This window comes from Anas platyrhynchos, chromosome 4, assembly GCF_047663525.1.
Source record: "Anas platyrhynchos isolate ZD024472 breed Pekin duck chromosome 4, IASCAAS_PekinDuck_T2T, whole genome shotgun sequence".
Classification (NCBI taxonomy): Eukaryota; Metazoa; Chordata; class Aves; order Anseriformes; family Anatidae; genus Anas; species Anas platyrhynchos.
The window spans coordinates 36,059,814-36,087,092 of record NC_092590.1 but is presented as its reverse complement, the minus strand read 5'-3'; the positions used below and the strand labels follow the sequence as shown (position 1 = coordinate 36,087,092).

Genomic DNA, 27,279 nt, shown 5'->3' with positions numbered 1-27,279 from the left:
GGCCTGCTGTCCCACACAAAATGTTTACACCAGTTGCTCCAGAAACATTAGGAGAATTTCTAACTGAAAAGGAAAACATTCTAAACAGAGCATAATACTGCTTAATAGACAAGCAGGTCTTGAACATTAACAATAGAATCAACTCACATTTAAGTTCCTACATTTGATTGACAGAGAAAAGTTCCAAATGTAAGGAGAGTATGTTCTGGACAATTTCAATGAACGTGAAATGTAACAGATTAATTCAATGAATCTGTTGTTTTCCAAACTGTAAAAAGAGCAACTCCTAGTAATTGCCCTGGTTTGACAAGGAAACCTATATATGGATTAGTAAACATTCTTTCTAAAATAACACTGCATTTGTCCACACTGAGTGTCAAGCAATGACCTCAAGATGAGCCTTAGCAAAATACTTGTGGAAAAGAAGAGAAAGGCTGGAGACAGGATGAAACACAGTATAAAACACACACAAAAATAGAGTTATCAGAGAAATCAGGTAGCTTCAAAAATTCATAAAACCTCTTGTAAACTCTATTTTCTAGCTTTTCCTTATACGTATCTTAAGTAAAATTTAAAAGAAATATGAATTCAGAACAAAAAATCATTTTGCTCATTCCAGCGTAAATATTCTTCTGCAGAGGGGCAAACCTAATAAATAGAAACACCCGTCCCTCTAGGATACCTTTCTAAAGATATATTCTACAAATATAACACCTAGTTATGCATGTACCTAGTTAAACTCCTAGTTACACACATGTAAACACACGCACATTTTTGTAATTCATTAAACCTTTTTGAAAGATTTTACTATTTTTTACTCACCTTTTGTGGCTTGAAATCAAATTTTACACAATGCTGAAAACCTTTTCCCTTTGATTTGATGGATGTTACAATCAAGCAGCCTCCAACAAAGTGAGCAGAATAGCCAAGTCCTTTGTTTGTTCGAAAACTATCAAATAAGAACAAAGTTAGCATTGTACATAGATGTAAATAGAAATCATTGAACAAATAGTAATAATTGGATATCAGAAATATGGTTTTCTGTTAATACGCACCAATATAAGTAAGGCTTATCCTTGTCCACATTTATATTATTTACAGGATCCATTCTTAACCACGTGTGAAAAGTAAATCCATTCTGGTAGGGCCACTTGGCTATAGGAGGTAAGGCAATAGCCTAAAAAAAGTGAAGTTATTCATGTAGAATGATGAACATCATGATACAAAGAATACACAGTTTAAGACATGCACTACAGATGTGTACATGATGAGTGCGTACTGCTTCTCTAACCAAAAAAAAATCTGTCCTAACTTCCATACTTCTTCTGTACATCATTCTTTGTACTCCATTGTTAAATATCGAATTAATTTAAATATTTAAAAATTGGTCTTTATATCTCAAATAAGACTACCAATAGTAACCATGCTTTAAAATCTAAATGCTTCAGTGGAATCATTACAACATAAACACTCCTCAAAATGTAAATTCAAGATTTGTTTTTGTGGTAGCCTATCAGAATAAACAGATTTATGAACTTATTTTTCACATAGCGTTGGCAGTCAGGAAAATAATTAATTATGAAAAGAAATTGGCAAGAAAAAAAAAGAGAAGCATTTATGATTTTATATAAGAATTTATTTATCAACAGATTCTTTTCTTCCTTAAAATTCACATCCAGACAGCCTTCCAGTTAGAATGTGAGAGTCCTATAAATTTCCTTAAAAGAAAGGTGATACGATCCCCAGCCAAAATCCCGATATCAAGCACTGTATAAACAGTAGCTTAAAAGCTCCCAAGTTGTAAACTGCATAGCTGGGCCCTTTGTTTCAAACAGTTAAGCTTTATTGTGCATTTTTTCTTTAACATTACCATCAACTTTCTTGCAACACACACTACAACTAAGACTGCCATAAACTCTGATCAAAGATGCTGTCCAGATAATCAATGCCAATGAGCAAAAAACAAAGAACTTGAGTGTCATCAAACTCCCATGCTCCATTCGGCTATCCTTGACCAAATAAAATGCGATAAATCCTTCACTACATACCAGCTAATTAATCAAATTGCATGTTTTTGAGGCCAACTTTTGGGAACTGGTAGTACTATTATTTCATTTAAATCACAATGGATTTTGGAGTATTTTATTCAATACTTATTATCTAAGACTTCTTGATTTAAAAATAAATGACAATATTGACATTGGAGTTATTGAAGCACCCCAATATAGTTCATGCATTTAATAAAATTATCAGAAATTAAATGCAAGAATAGTACATTAACAGCCAAAACAAACAGAAACATGTCAATTGCCAAATTCCATTGTATGTGAAATATACGAAGTGCCATCTTTCAGTAGTATTCAACCTCTACATATCTAAGACCCACATCTTCTCAGAGAATTATTATGCACAGCACATAATTCACGTTATCTGATTGCTAGAAAAATAACAAATGGCACAAGTATGGCCATATTTTTCTGTGGCTTCACTAGTGAAAGTTCCTAGATGTAAGGCATTCCCCACACATACTGGATACTAACACAAGCACCATTACCACAGAAACATATCAATAAGCAAGCAGATTCCCCAGATTCTCCTTGCAATGAGATATAACTGAACTACTCAAGGCAGGTGAAAAAAAACTCATCTATATCTATTCTTTATGTAACACTATTTGTCCTTCCATAGTGAAAATGCACTTTAGTTATAAGCATCATTTAGTTCAGTATGAAGTAGGTGTCAGGCAGAGAAAAAAAGTTCTGTTGAGTCTACCTTTATGACAAAGAGGGATGAGCCAAAAGAAGGACAGTAATATAAACAACCAATGTTAGTAACAGAAAAAGAAATGAAAAAAAAGTACTTCAAATATCTACATACTGCAGCGCTTTTTCCTGGAAAGTTGAAGAAGGCATCAGGTCCGTATTTCTGAGGCATGTGTTTTAACACAGACAACAACTTCCCAGCGTGTGGTGGCTGACAAAAAGAATTATTACATTTGTAAATAAATGAAACACACCAATAAGACTATACGCACACAAAAAGAAATACACATTTTAAAGCTTTGCTCGTGGTTAAATAATACTCTGCTACAACATTTAGCATTTTCAATAAACAACATTAAGAGAGAGTCATGGATTCCTTCACACAGTACACAGTAGGTGCACTGAAATGTATTTAATTGCATAACTAAATTAAGGACTTGAAGTCCATAGCCACTGTCATCCAGCATAGGCTAAAATGACCCTGAATGTTGGGTACTACCTCTGCCTGCTGATGCCTGTCAGCATTACTGTTTGGGTGGATTTGCAGTGAGCCAAAGTAAATTAACTGATCCAGATGAAAACTAGTTGGGTTTAAAAAAAAAAAAAAAAAAAAAAAAAAAGCAATTCAGCAATTCTCAAACCAGCCTTAGATTATGGTTGCAGGAAACCTGTGCCAGCACATGAGAGATGTGGAAAACCTCGCAAGAGGGAGAAGGGAGAAATCAGCAGGCAGGTTTATTTTCATCAGGATTACAGTGACATACCAGATTTAAGAGACTGTAGTTAGCTATATCCCTTCATATAAATTCATGGACAGATTTAAGTCTCAAGCACCTAAACTGAATGCTCAGTTAGTGTGAATACTTAATGCTTCCCCACCAAAACCCTAATTCTGCATTAATGTTGTTGCAATACTCAGCAATTATAAACTCCAAATATGAGTTAACAAAAGAAATCCAGCAAACAGTGGTCAAACTGGCAGAATACTTCTGTGTTTTCTTTTACCACACCCTAGCTTTCCAGTAGATCTATTTCCAAACTACAATTTTACTTTTCTGATCTTTTTCTGAGTGCCCTTCTTCCCTTCTTGTAAGCAGCCTCTCTGAAAACAAAGCACTGCATGATCCATTACAAGTATCTCAAAAGTACAAAAATTATAGTCAGATAAACTGCTTCATAAATCTGAATTAAAAAATTGAGGAGGAAACACTGAGATCTGTTTAGATGTCCTCAGCACCATAGAATTCAACCAGGTAATTTGTGTTGTAGCCAAATACTTTGTATCTTTACAGCACTGCTGATTTTAAGATTTATGGAGTTGTGCAACTCCATAGCAATGCAACTACGGTGTTTTTCTCTTCCCTTCCTCTATATTTAGTCTTTAATAAAGAAAGGGAAATTAAATGCAAATAGCAGAGAGCCAGGAAATGAAAAAGTTAATGTTACAAAGACAACTTTAATTCAGCTACAGTTAAATATAATCTGTACGTTCAATTATTAAATTTAAACCCTATATAGAGTATTTTATGGGAACTAGTTGTTTCAAGAGCTCCTTTTAAAATCTGTTGTTTGTGCATCCAGGCTTTTATATTAAATATATTTTAATTATTTGAAGGCAACAGAAACACTGAGCTGCCTTTTGCCTACACTAGGCAAGGTATTTAGAGATAACAGGAGAGGAATTAAAAGTCCAAGAAGGTAACCACTGTTAAAATTCCAGCAAAACAACAATTTGGGGGCTAAAGGAAACATATCTGGTGGTCTCCACAAGAAAAGAATCTTTAGGGAATAAAGCTCTCAAAAATAATAGTAGACCCTCTTCTTCCTTTCTAGATCACACAAAACTGAGTTTTCAGCTAGCACTTACTTCCTTCATTTTAATTTTTGATATAAATTCTCATGTTGCTGACTAAGTAAAACTCTCCAGTCTTCAGGTAAATAAAAACAACGTGAAAATAAGAACACATTAATGTGCATATGTATGCAATTTATTTTTTTCTTTTATATTAAAAAAAATATTTTTTTCCTTCAATTTCACATAACTGGAGCTATAAAAGTAAAAACATGTGCATAAAAACACATGCTTAGTATTGCTATATTATTCCCAGGTGTTCAAGATGACCAATCCAGTCAATATATCCAAAATCTAAACTTAATTTCATCACTGTTCTACTCTACATACATTAATTGCTTTCAAGTAAAAAAAGATTCCATTGATACAACAGCAGCAGGCATCCTTTATTTCCTGGTATATTTTAAAAATACGTATTTTAAGGTTATCAAACAGTCTTTTAAGTTGGAAACATTACAAAAAAAACACCAATAACACTACAAAAATGGTTTCAGGTTTGTTTTCTTTTACCCATCTCCCTTTTTCTCCTTGAAGTTTGCTGAAGAATAACTTGAGCTCTCGAACCGTCAAGTTATAGCTAGCCAACACACCCAGCATATCCACTAAGAGATCTGAAAGGAGAACAATATAATAATACTTAATAAAATGCAGTGTCAAATTTCTATCACTTCATTAATAAGTAAGTGTTGCCATGAGATTTTACGTAAAAGGAACGCAATTTGACTCATATACTAGGTGAAGCTGTACCTGCAATCATGTTGTCAGCTCTATCAATCCTCTTGAGTACTTGTTCAACCAGCCCCACTTCCGTGCATGCTTGTAGATTGCGTATACTTTTCTTCAGGATTGCTGTGAACATGCTCCACACCTCGGCCTGGCAGGTGACGTTGCATTTATCCAACAATTCTACCATGCAGGTAATGCCATCTTTTTCTTGAATAATAAAGTTCATTTCCAAGTCAAAATCGCTCCCAACAAGCTTTCAGACAAAAGATTAAAAATATATATATCAAAACACCATTCCACATTTAAATATCCTATTATTAGCTTCTTGCAGTTATTCCATCTGCAAGGAGAAAACTATCAAACAAGCTAAAAAGCAAAATGAGATCAACGTCAATCTATCAACTTCCATTTCAAGATCTAACAAAGGTGTAAGCGACTACCAGACAATTGCTGCAAAAGAACTTATGTGTAGTTGAAGATATGGATGTCTGGAATTGCCCCACACAGCTGTGAAGTGAACAGATCAATGGAAGGTTCCAAGGCAGGTGAGAGAGCAAGGTCAGCTAAGATACCTTAAATGGCCTGGAGTGGCCGTAAAAGTATATGTGCTTAATACTCCACAAATAAGGCAATTCTAGCCCAAAGGATATGCTGCTTACAAATGTTGAAGAGTCATTCTTGAGATACTGAATAAGGCTGGTAAAGTATTAACTGCCAATTTCATTAGCAGTCACAGGTATGAAAAGGAAGTAAAAGCTTGCTCTACTTGGACGAAAGTGAAACTGCAGCACTGTTTGAAGCCACTGATTATGCTCAGGTGCTTAAATCCTGTACTATTTCAGGTCTCCTCGATGCAGGCTTTGTTTAAACATGCACCTAGTAACTAATCGCATGTGCCAGGAAAGGGTGTGGGACAGGGATGGGGGAATGAATAACTAACCTACTTCATTCTGGGGTTTGTACTCAATAAAATAAATAACCTCTACCCCCAATCCCCACATTTCTGTAACTTTTCTTGGACATTGGAACTATATTAAACTTTAAAATGTGCCATACTTGCTTATGACATAACAACCTACAAATAAGAATTCAGGTAGGATTGACTCAAATATCAGCTTCTTCTCAGTTCTACAAGGCTACCTAATAAAAGACATTATTTCTGCCACATATATTGTTCCTTCCACAAGCTTTGTTCTTTAACAACTTCAATAGTGTCACTCACCATGTCAAAACTGCCCCAAAAATACATACAGTAAGTTGCTTCTGTATTAGCTCCTACACCTTCTCTCAGCTGAGCAGGGTCTGAAGATAAACTCACTCAACAAAACAGAATATATGCTCTTCATTAACTACTGAAATTACCATACATTTTCCTCAAGTGTCTAAATCTTGTCACTTTGAAGAAGCAATCTTTGGTCTTCTGGGCATAAATCAGTACTGCCAAGCACCACAAGGAGCAGAAAAACTTCCTGGTTTTATGACAGAATAGACAATGTCTCATGGTAACAATTTCTAAATAGTAATTTACACTTTTCCATTTTCTCCTCTCTTGGTCATGAAAAGTAATTATGCAATTTACTATCAGATGTTTCCTTAATATCTAGGGAAATCGCAGGAAGCGAACAGGGAGACTTAAATTATATTCCCAGCTTCTCTATATCAACTCTCCCTGTCAACTCACTCAAACAAATCTATCACGTCATTATCCCCAAGCCTGTTTTCCCCTTCCTTAAGATGGAGCAGAGGCCTACCTCAAGAAAGAGCACTGTAAGGTAGAATTAAAGAGTAAGTGAAAATGCTGAGCATTGATTAATTCAGGTAACTGCTGGATTTATGCAGAAGTATTACAAAACAGATGCCAAGAAAAAGGTACACAACCCTTCAAAAGCTAAACAAAATGTTGGAAAACAAAATACAAGTTATGCTTCGTTTTACATTCGATGTATCACCCTCTACAAAACTAGGGTATTCCTCAAGAAACCAGTCTTTGTCACCATCAAGTTGAGAAACAAAGCAAACACTGCGCTGTGTGTGCAAACAGAACAGCTCAAAGTTGAATTCAAGCCAAAAAACACCTGCTAATTCTGGACAAGAAATTCAACTCTTTATGCACTTGGTTTTAACTAACCATCCAACCATCAATTATCACTCCCAAACCCTATACGACTACTAGAGGTGACCTTACCTTCACCCTATAGTCTACACCACCAATCTTTCATTTTTGGCTAGATACACTATTATCGGTAACCACCCATCCAGGAAGCTGTCAAATTAGGTTTCCAATCTAATCTGCAAAAATAAGCATTTCAGCAAGTCCATTCTAGCAATAATCTGCTATGGTAGAAATAATTACTATTTTAACAGTTCCTTTAAGGGAAAACGAGGAGGAAAAAAATGATGGAGAAAGCAATATACTGAAGACACCGTGCGGTTGATGTACTATATGTATGCATACCCATTAGATACACATAAGCACGCACACACCACAGTATGTCATATTAACCCTTTCTAATGGTGATTTGAAACTGATCAACCTTCAAAACACAAATTTGTTTCCAATGACAGGGATCATAATCCAGGTCCATGCATTGGCTAGTTATTATCTGAGCTGCAGTAATGGCTGTGCACAGCAAAATGTAATCTTCCCAAATGTCACAGTAAGTTATGAATATCTGAGCAGCTTAATGCACCTTACTAGCCATGAAGTGTGAGAATGTAATCTTATTACCTTTTTTATGGTTGTATTTTTTTGAATAATGTAGCCTTTGAACTGATGTATAGTCTTTCCTTGCACTTTAGCATGATTTGGTCTCTAATGTCGCACAGTACATTTTTCAAAATTCTCCAATTCAACGTATTTTAAGTCTTATGCTGAGCTGCATAAACAATCTTTATAGCAACCTACCGGGTGGCATAACGTTTTCTTCCTTTGGCATGCAGAATTAAGTGTAAGCTTATAGCAATGGTTTTAAAGTGCAACATTCAAAGTATTCAAATACATCTTCACAAATTTTACATTTTGCCATTTATATTTACCTTGAAAATCTGCAGCTACTGGTTTAGTTAATATATATTTTTAGTACGTTTCTACATTTAGCTGGCTGAAAGCAGGGAGAATACAGCCATTGTCAGTGACACACTCAAATAATGTTTTTTTCCCCTTAACTTTAAGAACCAAACAAATAAGAAGTCAACATAATTACATTAATTCTAAGTATATTTTTAAAAAAATGGTTCATTTCTAAGTAGAAAAAAAAATGAACATCAGACCTCTCTTTGCCATGAACCTTTCATCTAACCTGAAGTAGAAGAAGTCATCTTAAGTATAAGAGAGATGGTGCACCCTATGGGTGAGCAAATTCCAAACTCGAGTATGCAGAAAATTACTCAATAAATACAAACTCCACTTTCCTCAAGTATCATGATCTAGATTATGAATCCTATGTCAAGTCATTTTTAAATACTAAATATTTCAAAAGCTTGTAAGAAAATATTTCAATGCACTGTAACAGGAAAAGAAAAAATAAAAATACACGTCTAAGACCACAATCAGCATTTATTTGTGAAAATCCAAATTATTTATACTTGGGAGAACTACGGAGTTAGATTTCCAGAGTTTTACGTCAAACCTTCAAAGGCTTTACACTTCTATAGAACTTCCTCCTCCGCCTGGTTACTAAATAACCTACAGAGAAAGACAAGTTTCTTTGCTCCCTGAAGTCAAGTAGGAAAGAACTATTCACCATGAAAATTATGACCTTGTTTTTTTTCCTCTCAGAGTTCATTTCATAACCTCAAAATTGCTTCTTTAGTATATCAAGATAACAGATACAGACAATGCCTATCCAATGGGCAATGCCTATCCCATGCAAAGAAAAAAAAAAAAGTCAATCAAATAGCAAACCAATTCTATCTCAAAGGAAATTTTCAAGTTTATGCTTAGTCACAAAGCTGTATGCACAAAGCTAACAACTGAAATCTATTCAAGTAAGGTCCTTACACTAGCTAAACTTTAAGAAAAATGTGATGAAGCTAAACCAGCAGCTATGTGAACACTTAAACATTTGATACACACCTTACATTTTCTTTCCATTTACAAAAGAGCTATGTTACGCAAAACAGTCCTGTTCTTACTGCCATTTTAGTCAGTTGACTCATCGTTAACAAACATACAAACAGCATTTTTCAACCCTCAAAGATGAAACCCGAAGCCAACTTCTGGAGAATACAAACCCAAAGAAGATGGATTCATGTTAGCCATTATGCTTACAATTAACAGCAACTAGCAATGCAATATCCATTGCCTATATTTACTCATCTCCCACCAAATCAGAAACCCACAGACTGGTCTCCACACCTTTGCACATGTTCAGGAACTCAAAGCAAATGTATGTATCATCAGAAAGACATGCCAAAGATCTGGGAAGTAAAAGAACTACAGTATCTTAAGGGCAAGGATCTCACAGCATCATGAGTGATCCCAAGCCAGTCAAATCCCTTGGGAACACAAAGGAACATGAAGTCAGTACTGTTAGTACACATCCTGGGTGTGATAAAAAGATTGTTCTGATTTGGAAGTGCCTGTACAGACCAGAAGCTGCAGCTGGGGAAATAACTCATACATATTATCATCACTAGCAATCCATTCTGTCCCTCACCTTGCATTTTTTCATGTGATCTTTGTTATTGCAACACTTGGAGGCGAGAGCATACTAAAACATGAGTAAGATGCTAAGAGAAGGTTTGTTCTCAAAGTCTGTTGACAGTTTGGATAATCATATCAAACAGTGGCATTGGCATCAATGTCAAGTCAGAGATCATGGCAAAGAGGGCTCACACCCAGAGAGGTTACAGAGAGGCAAGGAAGACAATGAGAAAGCCTGGATGTCAACTTTTCTTTCTTCATTGTCTTGCCACTATACCAACAATAATGCAATCAAACTAGAGCAAACACAAAGAACTGTGGGGAAGATCCTCTCATGAAAGGCAAGGTCATCACCTTCCAGTAAGATGCAGAAGGTTTAAAGCTATTTGCTACCCACAGCAGTAGCACAAAGTTGAAAGTAACATGAGACCATGAATCTGCAAGTGACCAGTGACACCTCCTCAGAAGGCAACTTCAGCCTCCAATCCAACACGACCCAAATCACACTCCAAAAAATGAAATACGGGTAGTAGCTACCTCTCCTACTTTCTGAAGGAAAAAGGATGGGCTGGGGGGGGGTGTATGTGTGACATTCTTTAGTTTTCTTATTAATTATATGCTTTTTCTCACTGTTGCCAAGTTCCTAATGAAACCTACACCTTCATTTACCTGGCAAATAAGAAAGGTCCATTTTAAAACAGGTACATCAGTAGTGGCATTGCACAACAGTATTGTACCCACCCAAACCCAGATGTTTTATATGATTCCATACTGCTAGTAACTATGATCAAACCTGGATCATTCAGGAAAAATCATCCCCATTGCTTCCCTTTGTGGTGATTTATGACAAATATTCTGTATTAAACAGAATTTCACCTCTTTCTCCCCTCTGGGAAGTGACCTAAAAGTAATTTTAACAAGTGCACACAAGGTGTTAAGAGTCTACTACTGCCACCTAATGTTGGATTGGAAACCGCTAAACCAGCACTAGTCTTTTTTTCTTTTTTTTTTTTTTAAAAAAAAAAAAAAAAAGAGAATCTCTGCACAGTGTAATTTCTTTCTCCCCAACACAGCTTTATATCAGCAGCCCATACCTCATGCTCTGCCATAAAGAAGAAAACTGCATTTCCAGTAAATAAGACTGGATAAGATTTCAAACTAGCAGAAACGTTGACATTAAAATCACTCTATCAGCTGAAATAAATGGAAAAAAGTACAATTCTCGTCCCCATAGATGCAACACATCTGAAGCACCTTTCTGGTGGTGATGCTTACCTATGCCAAAGAAGGGAAGAAAGTTCTAAAAGGTAACAGGGCTGCCAACAATTATGCTGTTTACTACAGCTAATAATAATGTATTTTCATTCTGCTCATAAGCATTTTTATGCCGAAGTAGTCCTCTAATATCAGTTCCTAGTGTGCAGCTGAAACCCCAAGGCAAGCAGAACAGAGCAAGGATGAATTAGCTCTATACAGAGTTTTCAAACGTGAATAAAAATCAAATCTTAGTTTTTGGTACTTAAATCTACTTTAAAGTACACAGCAAAGAATGAAATTCTATCTCTCTCTTAGACCATGGACTGATTGCTAATTGCTCCACTTACAAAGCGATCGGTTACATTTCCTCCTACAAAAACAGGTTCCCTCAAGAAATCCTCATTTATTTTATCATTTTGATATCCATTCAAAAACTCTTCTCAGTACAAACAATCCAGAAGCCAAATTGAAAACAAATACAAAGTTCATTTAAAAAAAAAAAAAAAGTTACAGCAACTTGTAACATCATGCTTCTCTCTCTCTTCTAGAAATTCAACAACCGACTCCAAAATGCAAATCAGAGACAAGTCCAGTACCACAAGTTCTAACCTCCTCCCAATCTGTACGGACCCACCTCGAGGCAGGACAGCTGAGACAGCAAGGATTGCCAACAACAGAACACAAAACACCAGTCCTGCGGGCCCAGAAATCCACACTCTGGCACAGCAGGCTCAGCCAGCACATCTAGGGGCCATTTGACAGGTGCAGCTACAGCCAATCTTTATTATTTTGGAGAATAAAGCAGGTCAGGGTACAAAAGCAATGCTCAACGGGCTTTTGTTCAATGCAGAACCCAGAGGGCAGCAGCCCTTTGCACCTGAGGAGGCCATGCTACTGTAAGCTTTAACTTGAATTCCTGAAGAAACAAAAGGTTACCCAGCTCATATCTGGCACATCGATTTCAAGACAAAGCTGACTTGCAGTACACTCCAAACAGTGGCTAAAACATTTATAAAACCTGTCAGCTTCCTGAGTTTGGTTCGTATTATAGATCTCAAAATACATTAGCATAGATATAGACTATATCTAAATCCACCTGAAACTCACATCTTTCCCATTTCTGTATTAATAGCATTACATTCTGCCTCTGTTTTAATTAACTTTTTTCCCCAGTGCATCTCAACCTGTGATAGCGTTTAAGATATACAAGAAAGATATGACTCCAGGAGATGGTTTAATAATATGCAAATTCGTAGCTCCATACAGGAAATGAAATATCCTAAATTTTACATCACATCAGATTCATATATGGATTGAAAGCAAATAAATCATTTAAACCATGATACAGAGAACCTTTTTAAATTTGCATTTATCTACAGTAAATACTGCCATGTTCTTTAATAGCTTGCTAGTGCAATCTTAGCAAACTAATGATTTATGGTTGTGACATTTTAAAAATCAGAAATCTGTCATTTTATGACAGCCAGTAGAAAGTCGGCTCAAGTTACAATACTCTGAATTTAAACTCAAAGACATGAAACGCAGATAGCAAAGCACTGCACCATGCCGTTCATTTCATTATCCCAGCACTTGCCTTCCTACCTACCTTTCTAAAAGTTACCTAGCATTTTTATCTGAATTTACAAGAGAAAGAAAAAACTGATTTATTCAGGATCCAGACACGTAACTTCGCATCCAGTACTTAACTGTTTGTCAAATCTAGAAATATCATCCAACAGCAAACAAAACCAATCTGCTGTTCACTTAGAGAAAAGGACTAAGCTGTACGTCATTCATCAACCTGTGCTGGGCTGCATCCTGTCCTGTCTTAATCAAAGAAGCAGCCCAAAAGTCAGCATTAGCAATATCATTTGAATCAACAAGTCTGGAGTGGAGAACAAACGTTGTAGTTTGTATGACTTTACAGAAATAACTCTGCTTGTGCCTACCTCCATTAGTTACGGCATTCACGTTCTACACTGAGCATGTGCCCATACACTGAACATTATGCCCATAGCCCAGATAAGGAAAAACAGAACAATGACAATGTTGATGGGTACATTTCAATCAAACTTTTAAACCATGTAAATTAATACGCAGAAGGCCTTACTCAATTTCTTTATGCAAGATTTGAACTGTACACTTGAAAGCACATAGGTCAACTTTTCTCTTACATTTAGGCTCCTTTATCCTTTAACACACTGCAGGTCTTGGTTGTTCTAAAACAGTGGTAAAAGGAAAACTTTGTCAGGTTGTCTGAATTAAACATTTGCTTAGGATGTATTTCTGAAGTGTGAAAAAATAAAATGGTGTCTTTCAGAGCAGGCAAAAGGAAAGCTGTATATTCATGTCACCACCCACTGTACTCCAGTCAGCTCTTGTATATATAGCAAGGTCACTGGGCATGTTTCGATGGGACAAAAGAAATGAAGGCCATATGTCCCTGGGCTTACTATTCCACAGCAAATACATAATTTGACTTCCTCTGAATTGAATAATCACCAGTCACCTAGATCAGTGGTCTCCAAAGTAGGGTGCATGCACCCCAAGGGGAGTACAAGATGGTTCTTCAGGGTGCAGGAAGTATTTTTTGCATCATTAACAAATAAAAGTTATAAAAACATAAAAACACTATTTTCATCTCATTTCTTTTAGTTTCTATTTTTGTGTGTTTTATAATGCATTTAATATATTAGTAGAGCAAAACATAAAAATATTTTATAAATACACACATGCACAAGGGCTGCATGCTCAAGGTAGACTGCATGATCAAAAAAGCTTGGATACTGCTGCCTCAGACAGAGAACAGATACTATATCCTGATATTTTCTACAGAAACAACACATCTGCCTGGTATTTTACAGGGGATTGTGCCAGTAGGAGCAAGAAGCCACCACTCTAGCTACAGAACCTGTCCTGCAAGCCTCGGACAAGCAACCCTTCACATAACTTTTCATTGAAACAGTGACTAATTCTTCATACTTGCAAAGTCCTTCGCTAAAAACAGTGTAACAATGGAACACTGGAGTTAAACAAGGTCATGAGCTTATTCTAGGAAACATGCGTGAATGAGTTTTGCAAGCTCATAGAGACAGGGGGATAGCAAGTAGGGGGTGAAAGGCCAAAGGAACAAAGGAAATCAAGGAAAATGAGCAAAACAGAAGATGTTCCAAACGCAGGATTACAGAGAATAGCAAAAAATAACTTTACGAGAGAAAAAAAAAAAAAACACTGAAGCTCAAAAAGCCAAAAGAGAACACAGGATGAAGTGAGCAATCAGTTTACTTTTAAAGCTCTGACAGGTTTTATCAGATTTAGCAACAGTAATGCTAAGTATTTCCTCTCCTACTGTAAGTCACAGCCCTCATATAGCACATGCTAGAAGCAAATGTGATGGCAGTGGAGGAGCTGGCACACATTTCATAGCTCAACAGATCAACTGCAGGAAATTTCAGCACAACTAAAGGCACCAAATTACAAATTACACAGAAACCAAGAACCCAGCACATCTGTTTCTGTCATTTGTGATAACACCTTGATCCAAAGCAGCTGGAAAACAGCACTCCTGCCTTCTCAGAACTGGCCAAGATGGTCTGCCACAGCTAAAGCAGAGATTGGTAAGAGTTTGGGTTTAAGAAAGTTGGAATTCCACAGCAAAGAGAAACAAAGCCATCACGGATTCAGATAACTAGATTGTCAATTTGGGCAGGTCAAGAATCCTCAACTCTCCAGGGTAGTAACAGTAATCGCAAGTGATAACAGTTCAGTTTCCCTGTTGCCTTTTTTTTTTTTTTTTTTTTTTAAACTTACTATGGTTGTGATCAACATGGGAGAACCACGCAGATGATGACCCTAGCTGGAACAGAAGGCTGCCTACAGCAGTAACTGGCCAACACTTACTCTTACCAAAAAGCGACTTCCCTTCTCTAAAAATATGACGCTACTGCTGTGTTTAGAGAAGGGAAAAAAAAAAGTCATTGTATTACTGTTTTAATGCACTTAAATGTAAGTATATTAAAGAAGGAAAGCACAGAATTCAAGTAGGATATCAAAAGGATTAATAGATATTCATTTTCTTACCAAACAATGAACCAGAAATACTCGAGCAAGCTCAAAGACCTACCAACAGTGCTGTTGCTCACTTCCTCTATTTGATTTAAGCCTTGCCCATTCACAAGAAGTTCAGCCAGCACATCTGTACTGCTCACGGGGGTGATATTGAGATATCCGAGTATCCTTGGATAACCTCTGTCTACCTGGGTTTTTGTTAACAACACGAGTGCCACGGAGAAAATGGTAATTTCTACTAACAATATCCGAAGGAGGAAAAGTTCACTTGGTGAAAATAGACACATTAATAAAGTCTCCATTAAAAAGACCAGCCTTTTTTTTTTCCCCCCTTTCAACAGCAATACTAAAAGCAAGGAATAAAATAAGACTTCATTACTTAAGTTTTGTTCAATTTTTTGGCTTTTTCTTCCCCCAGTTTGCCACATCACTGCTGTTTGCTTCTGTTTTTTTTCCCTGATACAGAAGCTCCTACTATTACCCAAGATTCTTCCCCTCACCTCCACTTGTCTCTGTCCCTTTTCTCACTATACAGGCATTGACTGAATGGAGATTTTCTTCAAGGAATAGTTATAACAGTAAATAAAGAAATAAACACAAGACACAAGACAAACTATTAATGATGCATATACGTCATCACTATTATTGCCTAAAAATACACCCTCCTGTTTTTCCACTTAAAATCTCTCCACTCTTCTCCTGCTAAGTGCTTCTCCAAATGACCTTCAGCAGTTCCGCTGATCACAATGTACACCAATTCTTTTCCCACTCCCACAGACAACAAAGGCATTCTCACTTCGCTGTACAACACCTGCCTTGTCTTTGGCTGAGCAGCTGTACCCAGCCAGTTCACACCCTAAATTTTCCATTCCTCTAGGAGCTACATTTGAAATTAGACCTAAGATGATGGCATCCTCAATTTTTAGAATTGCAAACAATTTTGATTTTTTTTTTTTCCTTTTTAGGTGTTCAAACACCACTAACAGAAACCAACAGATATTCTCCAGAAAACCTGGCAGGAACCTCTCACATCCTGTGACCAAATACAGCTTAGACTGAAGGAGAGCAACAATTAGTTTTTGTGAGACAAAAGGGTTTTGAAACAAGCACCTAGCCAGTACAGTCAGCATTTTTTAAAGCTTGACTTCTGATACTTTTAACTTAAAAAAAAATATCACCAGATTTATCAAAAAATCTGACAAAAACCACAACACTAATGGAGTTATTAATCTCAGCATTCCTTCGCCAACACCATCATACCATGTATTTGGACTTCCAAGGCAAAAAGGCTTTTCCTGGAATTACTACAATCAAAAGGATTTAAGAATGCAGAAATATCTTCCACACACAAATCTGTGAATGAAAACTGAGTTATTATCCACAAATGATAGTATACATAACCTGAAAAAGGCTATATCCAAATCATGTAGGAGTATGTGAAATGGTGTTTCTTAAAATGTCATTTTCCCTGCAAAAAGTGTGATTAACTGAACAGTAAATCTTGCTTCAGTGAGATGGCAAAGGAAAGAACATCTGCCACTAAGAAAAGCTACTCAACTTGAACACAAATATAATGCCATTATAAAAGGAGAGGTTAATGCTATGAAAACAAACACTATAATCTTTTTAGGAAAACCTGTTTTAATCCATATCCAAATATTTTTTTCTTTAGCTACAGAATTTCTTTGTAAATAATATAAGACTTCAGTATTTTTCATCTAAGCACATAGAAAAATATCTTCAGCTTGTAAGAAAGTCATGTTGATTTAAACACTAAATCTGGAGACGTATTGAAGCCTCTAACAGAGAAGCTGTTTTGTTTTCTTTCCTTCTGCTGGCACGTTCTCTCTAAAGTTTTGCCAACTAAATTCATTAAGATATGAAGATCACATGCACTCCTCAATGCTTATCAAATCAAGCTCTTAGTCACAATGTTTTCCTGTGGCTTCCCACACACACAAATGTTTACTTCTAAGAGAAAGAGGTTTCTCAGTACAACAAGAGAAAAAAGCAAATACCACAAAAATCACGAAGCAAGAAACTGAAACAAGCTCAGTTTCTGACTGCTACCAACTACTGGCTGCCGTAGCAGAAACACTGGTGTGGACATGTATAATTTCGTGTAGCTCACCAAGCTTTCCAAGTAGAAAGACAACTTTGAAGTGGTAGCTGTAACTTCATGAGATTAAGTTATCATCAAAGTCGCACCAACTTTTCTATATGCTAAGCTTCTGTTTTTTTCCCCACCACAGATGAAGACAAATGGCATTGTTGCAGAACTCCAGAGTTGTTAGAGCATGCCCATTTCTGTGAGAGGCCTACCCAAACCCTGGCATTTCTTTCTTTCACACCGCATCCTGCAACGAAGCATACAGCTCACGGTATTCATAGTTGTTCACTTCTCTGTTTCTGCACAGAAAATACATGTTAAGAAAATAATTATTCGATCACTACTTTGTTTTCTGCTGCAGCTTTAGTGTTCATAAACTTATTCCCAAAGCCAGAGAAATGCAGAAATAGTGAGCTTCCTCAAGCCTACAGTTCCAGCCTTTTCCCACTACTTTGGAAGAAACAATTTTTTATTTTTTTTTTTTTTTTGGGGGGGGGGGGGAGGGGGGGGAAATGTTACTAACTGAAATTGGCACCACTATTACCAGATTTTCAGCTGTTTATCACTGATCCGATTATAAACTTGCCCAAGACAACCCTGGCTTCCTGCTGTGTTACCCAGAGCCACCTGAGGACCCCAGAGCTCTTGGACTCCTCAGCTGCTGCCATGCGTACACTGACACTGCAGTCCTTCGTGCTTCCCAGTTGCCAGGCCAACAAGATACCCTGCAACCCCAAATTCCAAGCTGCTCACTGCCTCACAGAGGGAACACGGGAGCTGCACGAGTTCCTGTGCTTTGATGTCACTGGTGATCTATCAGGTAAGCTGGCACATGTGACTACTTGAGTAACTTAAGAAGTAGCCACTTGGTATTGTAAAGATTTAAAAGAGGGAAATCATCGAATTCTATGTAATATCCTCCCCCTTCCTCTTTTTATTACCCAATAATATTAAGAATCTTCATCCCATACCCAAATTCATCCCATAGCCAAATTCATCTACAAAAGCAGGTGTATGCGTACCTCAAACTTCTATTGCCAACACCAAATTAGTGCATTTCATTATGTATTCCCTCTTGTTCTTTTCATAATGTCCATTCTATGACTTCAATACTGTCATATTTCATACTTTTTTTTTTTTAATACTCATTAGAAAGTCCTGTACCAATACAGGAGTACAGGAATACAGATCACAGGAAGTATGAACAAGTAAACATGAACCCGATCCATTTGCAAATAATTGGAGGTGTAGGGAAAACACTAAGGTCTTCAACTACATTTCCTAATAAAAGAACCTAATAAAAGAATAGGTTTCATTTATATGCATAATCAGGATGTAGACCATGAAAAATTCTACTGTCAGCATACTGTGATCCTCTTTAATGCATACTCGTGTTTGTTTTCCCCTATTATAATAATTTATTCCCACTTTATTATGAAAATATTCTTGCAGCGGACTAACCAAAATCATACTTGCTCTCGGTTCAATTATTTCTTAGAAGTCAGTCACTCGTGTCCTAACATCACGTACACTAAAAGGTCAGAAAACACCACCATTTAAGGTTTTTTTAAATTTTAAAAAACAATTTAATTGGTAACAAGAGTTCCAACCACTTACTCTACACCTGCTTAATTTGATCCCTTTGAAAACTAAACAGGCTTGAAATCAAACTCACAGGGTCAGATGCCTTCTCTATCTCTCAAAAAACAAACAAACAAAAACCATGCTGACAGATAAGTACAGACAAGATGGTTCAAACAGTAGACTAGCTGCTGTTTCAGGGGGTAATAAAATATTAAATTTCAGGATATTGCCTCCAAAAAAAAAAATAGTCACATTAAGTACAGTAACAATCCATTTTAAATAGTTGCCACAAAGAATCAGCAGCTGTTGGTTCAAGGATAACACTGTTTCACAATTCACCAACAGGTTTACTCCAAAACCTACTTTCATCTCAGCTGCAACATATTATATGCAGGATAGTTTGTTCCCATGTAATGTTTGATTCATGGGAAGAAAAAAAAAAAAAAAAAAAAAAAGAAAAAGCAGGTCTCAGCTTACAGTGTACAGCAGCTACCTTGGTGCACGATAAACACAAAGTTCAAATCAGGTATTTACATTGCCACAGAACTTCAGAATAAAACTCTAGCACACCAAGTCTAAATAAATTTAAAACTAGGATCAGATTAGTAAGTGATGATGTATTTAGACAATCTGTTTTATTTATTATGGAGCCACAAGTTTCCATAGAAAGCTTTTTTTTTTTTTTAAACATTTTTCTGACTTCTTTTTCCCCCAACTGTAATACTTTCAAAAATAGTCAATACAAACAATGCTGTGTAAACAGTGTTGCATTATAAGCTGCATGGTATACCAAGCTATAAAACATTAATTTCCTCAGATATACTACTGCCTTCTTGCTCGAATTATTATTGCAAGACTCTCATATACTCTTCTATGAGAACAAAAATATCGATTCCTGGCAAACTGCACTTAAATGTAATTCTCTCAAAGTTTACTTTCTTGGAATTGCTCAAAATGAAATTTATACTCTTCATGAAATAGAGAGATGTTTTGTTTTCTGGACCATGGAACTGAAATACTTTCTTGAATAAAAACAAATCTTATAAATTTCATTTTCAAGAACATCGGTGTTTTACGTGCAAAATCAGTGTTATCACATGAGCTGGAGTCTCACTTATATTAACCCTACTTCTAGCCAAACTATCTTTTTTCTGACACCAAAATAAAAACTTCTAGATTTCTCTTGTACTCGTTCTCAGTTGATTCCAGAATCACCAACTCCCCTGAAGCACAGCAGCAATCTTCCAATTATTATTTTTTTTCCAAATGAAAATTAGCTACAGTAATTCCATAATGAAGTTGTTTGGTTTTTTGTTGTTGGTGGTGGGTTTTTTTATGTTTTGTTTTGTTGGGTTTTTTTTTGAGATTAAATATAAAGATACGGAAGGTTGAAGAAGTGGTACTCAGGAAGGCATTAAAAAAAAGACAAAATTTGAAGATAGAAAGAAAAAGGAATGATGACAGAGTAAATACAATGAAAAAAATTAGACTTCCATCATAGTGAAAACAGTATATTGAGAAGAATAGACCTAAAAGCAATGCTGAAGTCCAAAAAGGAGAAGGCAAGACTGCTTTTCTGAAGAGTTATCTTCTGATTGTACCTCTCCCTCGTTTCCTCTGTGTACACTGGTACTTACTACCCCTGGCCTCATTCAGCTTTTCCACAAGACTCCTTTGTATAGGCTTGTTTGCTCAGCATTAAGGTTAGAGAAGTATTTGACCCCTTTTCTTCCTGAAATCATCTCTCTTCTCCCAATACAATTCATACACATACATTATCACCTCAATACAGACGATTCACCATTTTTTGGTCAAGATGCACCTTTCTCAAGCACCTTAATATCTTCTCTTCTATAACGGCCTAATATTGCTCTCAACATTCATTGATTTATTTCTGATTTGGTCAAAGCTACAGAGATTTAAAAAATAATAAAGCCTGTAAGACACCTAAAAGAAACATCCATCACTACACTGAAGCAAAACACTTTGCAGAGGCCTATAATCTGCTAATACTCAGCAGATATTTTCTTTATAACTGATGTCTTCACATAACCAATTATAACAGCGGTGCTAATCACTTCAATCCTGTTTTCATACAAACAACTCTTGTTTTCTTACCTATCAATATCAATATCTCCTTCCCTGGGAGTACAGCTACGTCATTTGTGTTCTCTTCCAGACCTCCCCCAAAAGACCATTCAGGTTATTGCTCTCAAAATAAAAACGGTCTGAAAACAAATGTAAAATAACATGTTTGGCTCTACTGTGCTGCAGCCCAGTTCAAGTGTTTTTGGAACCTTACTTTAGACATAAGATATTTTACTCTTACCTTTTCCTCTTAATTTGCTATTTTTCCGTAGCTTCCCTGTGAAATTATATAGCTTACTATTGGAAAACAGCACTGGAGCTCCTAACACTGAGTCCAGCCCAAAGAAAGGTACCCTCCTGCCTTAGTTCATAACAGCTTGACATTTGTCTTGATCTCCGCTGTTCTGTGTTACTGCTGCCATAAGGCACAGGGAAGAAACAAACAACCCAAACTGATGAAAGCCCCATAGAAAGACATCACTTCACAGAACACACCAATGTGGATTACTAGCAGAGCGTGTTTTCTATAAAGGAAACTTTCATGTTGCTGTATGAGAAAATCAGAAAGAAGTACAGCAGCAACAAAACGATAAAAATCTAAATAGACAAAGGATAAGTCAGTTTTTAGATTTTTATTTTTTTATTTTTTTTTACTTTTTAACTTTTTAAGTAAAAAAAAAAATGAAGCGGTAAAGTATAAACTATAAACTAGCATCAGATCAATCTTCCCAATGATGGGATATCAGGACTGTCTTTACAGCACATAGCAAAATAATGAAGTAACAGGTATTTTGTGTATTAATTCAAGATGCTGACCACTGTTGATTTTGTGTTTTGTTTTCTCCTTTTAGAAAGACGGCACTACCCAACACTGCATTCTTAGTTGTAAATCAGAATTACACAGATGTGCTGCTACACAGAAACAAGACTGATGAGCACCATCTCATGGGCACTTCAGGTAACAGATTCTAAACAGAAAAAATGCCTGTGTTAAGTCTCCAATATATCGATTTTAAAAACACATTAAAATTGAATGACAGAAGCATAATCTCAAGCTTTCATGTGCTTAGATGTGAAAATATGGCACAAGCTAAAGATTCCTCTAAGAATCAGTCACTGCAAATACAACTGGGGGCAACCGTATCACATCCACAAAGAACTTTAGAAATATTTAGGACTTAAAATACACATCTATAAGCACAAGCACATACATAAAATTACCCCCATCCTGAACAATACTTTTTTTAACTCCTTAAAAACAGTTATGGACCACATTGCTTCAAGTACTTGACATTCAACAACACAGTTCCTCTGTGACCTGAAATTTTACCCAGTAATAGTAATACCTCAGAGGGAACATCCCTATTCACTTGTCCACTAGTTCAGGTTACAGAGATCCTCTCCTCTTGTAGCGCATCACATCTTGATCTTTCTTCAGTTAATGGAAAAGTTTAAAACTGCAAACTTGCATTTACTGAATATTATGATCAGTAATATATAAAATATTGCAGAGAGAGAATAAAAAAAGTACATAATAAAGGTACTACCACAAAGTAGTGGTGAAATCTCTGGTTTAAAAGCATTAAGAAGTGGAAGACCAGTCACTCCAGACTACCACAGTATTTCTGTCTTAGAAACAAAGGAAAGATTGGTTTGTACATGTAAGTGTGTTTGTTTTTGAGACATCTGTCTAAAGAGAATTAATTCCCAAACAAAAATTTCCTCAGCTCTTGAAAAAAATATATACTTCTATACGTTGCAAAATGAGCTCATTTTCATTTGGCATTTTAAATGCACTTCTTGATAAAGGTAGTATCGATAGCAATGTTCTCTCAATGTGTATAGATAAACATAATTGTACGTAAGCTTACTGTTTTTTATTGCTGGATGCCACTAAGACAAAAAAAGGCGTGGGGATACTATTAATCATAGTATTTTAAGCATTGCTGCAGAAATGAAGTTAGAGGGACTGTGGATTCTGCTAGCATATACAAAGCTGCTCCAGGCAAAGCTTTCCCTATGAAAACTAGATTATTAATTCTAGAGCAACAGGAGTTTTAGAAAGACATGATGCACAGTTACATCCCTCCCTGCCTTGAACACTGGGAAAGCAATTAATTAAAACACTGTGGTGTGCACCTGGAGGAAAAGGCCGCAGCCCTCCAACCAGACACTGCGTTGTGTCACTTGCTTACACCACCTTAGCAATCATTCCCCAGCAGCTGAGGGTCAAAGCAAATCTAATATTTCAGATGCAGATCAGACTGACTGTGTAATCCTTCTGAGTAAACCCTGCAATGTTTCCTTGGCTTCCTCCCAAAACTCACTCCAGCGATCTCCATGCACCGCTTTCTCAGCACTGAAGCGCAGCCAGCTCCCACTCACAACACATTAGCAAGTCAGTCAGTCTGTATCCTCTGAAATTGATACGAAGGAAGGCACTGTGTTATAAATTCCTGTTACCCTCTTTGTCTTGTCATGTGAATCTCTGTGAAGCTATCAGGATCAAAACTGGTGCCCTTCCCTGACTTTGCTTTGATGGAGACGAGTGTATAAACTCTCAATCAGCTGAAATATTTCTCCTAGTTGTGTTAGTAGCCAAGACTATCCACCCACCCATAAAAATCCACCTCAAAAGAAGCTACATTTGGTCACCAACCCTGCCTATCAACAGTGGTTTCCTGCCTGGCAGCAAGCGTCTCGGCTTCATCCCAACATCTCACATAAAAGGTTAACACTGGGGCAATGCGTATTTTGCATGGAGCAGAACAATTATCGCACCCCAGACACTTTACAAGATCTTTCTGACCCCATCAGATCTGTAGCACCTCGAATATCACACCACCCAGGCTTCCAGACTTCCCTAACAGAGATGAGAGCACAGTGTTAAGGCCAAACGCACAAAACAGAGCTCCATTCAACACACCCAGTCCATTTTAACATCTTTGGTTGGACTTGCAGTAGAGCACTGATTTTTCTTCCCTTTGTGAGCAAAGTTTGTGCATCATTTTTCATAGCTTTCCACATAATCCAAAAAGCTCAACTAAAAATACACTTCCTTTAAAAAGCACTTCACTCTACTAGGCTGAGCCACTCTCCCTCCATAAGACTCAGTGCTTACTCATGTTAGTACAGCATTTCCAACAACTTAGATCTCCAGAAAAACACCTCATAAGAGATATTGAGCTGTTTTTAATTCTTTCCAGTGTTAAACTTACTATCACTTTAACCTAGCTGACTGCTGGCTTATTGACAACTTTTCCAAGCTGTCCCCCACTTCACTTGGTGAGGTTTTACTGTTTCCACTTGGCATAGTCTGTAGACTAACTGCATAAAATACTAGCTGGCCTTATGGCTGGTATTACGCAGTAGGTCACCTTCATCTCTTGGCCTCAGAATTTGTACTTGACAATCTTTTAAAGAAAGCTTTTCTTGGAAAATGTAAATTTTTAAGCGTTATTGCAAGATCAGCCTTTCTGTATTTGAGTTTTATGAAGAATGTTGCTCTTCTCTCAAATATTTTCACTTATTCTTTTTATACACTTTTTTTTTTTTATGATTTTTTTGTATGTAGGACCACAAATAAGTAAGTAAATAATAAATTTGAGTAAATAATAAGATGTACATAGCATAGGTAAAAGGAACAGGAAACCTGGGAATTACTGAGGCAAAACCATCTAGGCTACAAAATAGATGGTAGAGGTACATAGCCATACAGATTTACACCCCAGCAATCTCTAACCAAATTGTGGGCTTTTACTGGCAAGATGAAATGAAATAAAAAGATTTAAAAAAGAAAGTCTGCAAACATCCTACATACATTTTTCATCTTAAATTTGTGAAGTTTGAATATAAGTATTTTCAAGCATTAATTGGTATGACTGATGTGCACTAAATACATTACAGATGGCTTTTTTACACTGCACTGCAGGCTTAACTCAGATTGGTCTCTAAATGTAAACATCCCCATTGTGTCTTCCAGGTTGAGTTAATAGAAAAACCTAAAGTAAACCTCTCATGTCCTCCTGCTGGCATTACAGGTGAGCACACCACACATTTTGTATTATTGAACGTATCACTTTCAGTAACTGAAAAATGAAGCAAGTAATACAAATACAGGTTTTGGCAAAACCATCACATTATTCCAGCTGCACCAACTGCTAAGTTAAAAACTACAAGTATTTGAGTAAATGAAGGCAGCTTTTTTTCTTGCTGCAAATGCAATCATGTCTTGAGAATCCAATCAGATTAAGTTTATAAAACCAAAGTGTTCTGCAATACCCTTCAGATGGTTGGAAGGTAAGGTCTTCTCTGCCTAGCCAAGTCTCAATTTCCCTTCTGAAATTTAACTGACTTTTTCCTATTTACTGTTTAAGACTGAATTATGCAGTATGAGCAAAGCAGATTAACATTTTATCCACAGTAAGCCCTCTTCAAGGGAATAACTTTCTGAGGAGGCACGAGTGCTTCATGAATGACTACTTCAGCCATACAAGTGTAGCATTTTTTAAGCGCTGAAATCCTTACTTGAATGTATTTATATAATGAAATTGTAGTGTTCAACTTACTTTCAAAAAATCCATTTGTTTTTTAATACAATGCTGAAACCATTAAAAAGCATTCAGTTACCAAAGACAAATAATATTGAGGAAAAAATACAGTAACAATGGATGCACAATGAAATGCAAAATGTTAAAAGTAAAAAATCTGCATATATGATTTTCTTAACAATTATTACACATGAATGAAATCTGTTCTTGTAAATTCTTAAGAAGTATGGAAAGGTTGCCTGCTTTTTGTTTATTACCGCACTCTGTCTTGCGAAGCACTGAGCACAAAATACAATCCTTGCTTAATAAACTGTTCTTATTTCAAGATGAACCTAAAACTTCTTTCATCTTTGTTGTCATTCATCTGATTTATCTTATGTGCAATGCTGTCTTTGACAATCCTTCTACCTTAACCCAGCTGGTCAATCATACATCTGGAGTATGAAAAGCTGCTATGATGCAAATATGGACATTATTATTCGTAATTTAAAAAGTATGCCAATATAAACATTTTAACTCTACTTTCCTTCCTTTGTGCAAATTCTGATACAAAAGACAGTACTGGAACTTGTGAAACATGTTTATGTTCAGTACAACCAAATCGTAATGAAATGTTTAAGGAAATGATCAGAAATTAAAGTAAAAATTACAGATAGAAGAAATACAAATTCCATGCATTCGTAAACATATTGAAGTATAACACTAAAATCAATTAGACTGACAAAATATGGTCAGTTAAATTTTGTCACCTTTGTACAAGTCAATTCATGGACAAGCCAAAAAACAAAACAGCTCCTTCAGCATCTAGAATAAAGGCAGCCTGTTCCAGGAAAAAATAAAAACAAAAAAAAGTGTTTGACTGCAACCCTGCAAAAATAATTCTAGGGATGATTCTATTCCATTGCTTTCAATTTAAAGGGTTTTTGGTTTTGGTTTTGTTTTGTTTTGTATAAGGTATGCAAAAGAGAAATCAAAATTCCTTTAAACATAATTGCCAGTCTACTCCATTATTCAAATGCAGTTATCTTGCTAAATGTCACCACTTCTCAAACTCACAAGGTCATATTAAGCAAGGTTTTCTTTTTGTTTTAAACATTTTAAACGTTTTAACATCTTTTAACATTTAAACACTTTAAACATTTCCCATTAAAACAACTAACTAGAATTCAGGGCCTGTTTTTTTTTAAACAGCCCTTGTGCCACCTTGGGATGACTGCTGGCAAATGTTTGAACCTAATTTAGCTGCCTAGCTCTGGAGACTGGTACGACTCTTGGTGCCACTGCAGTAAAGAAAGATGATCGCAGCTGTTCTCTCTCCTGTAGGTGGGCACTCAAAGCAGAGAGACAATGCTAGAGCAAAGAACACTTGAAGCAGCAATATGGTCCTCTGCTGAGCAGAAAGTACACATGAAACCGGCAATAACAACCTTCACTCAGAGAAAACCTACCTATGGCAACCATTTCACCACTGCCATAGATAGCTCTGCGCTGACCCAAAGAGGAAAAGAGTGGGTTATGGAAAATAAAGCAGTCTACAGAAGAAAAACAAAAAACTCTCCATGGATAATTCTTCAATTCCTAAAATATTAGATACTCATTTGCCAAGTGACCATTTTTAATTCAACTGTGCTCATCCT

The 27,279-nt window shown here is 36.3% G+C and overlaps 1 protein-coding gene across 4 annotated transcripts in view; it reads right to left on the bottom strand.

The window, feature by feature from the left end:
* The window catches only part of LRBA (LPS responsive beige-like anchor protein), a 391,064-nt gene that overhangs the window by 348,678 nt on the left and 15,107 nt on the right, over positions 1–27,279 (bottom strand). For all 4 annotated transcript variants that reach the window (XM_072037390.1, XM_072037391.1, XM_072037392.1 and 1 more), the window contains exons 3-7: positions 5,362–5,593; positions 5,125–5,225; positions 2,878–2,973; positions 1,056–1,177; positions 823–949 (exon numbers count right to left, since the gene is read on the bottom strand). In XM_072037390.1, coding sequence (XP_071893491.1) covers positions 823–949; positions 1,056–1,177; positions 2,878–2,973; positions 5,125–5,225; positions 5,362–5,593 — 678 coding nt within the window. The remainder of the gene's footprint in view (positions 1–822; positions 950–1,055; positions 1,178–2,877; positions 2,974–5,124; positions 5,226–5,361; positions 5,594–27,279) is intronic.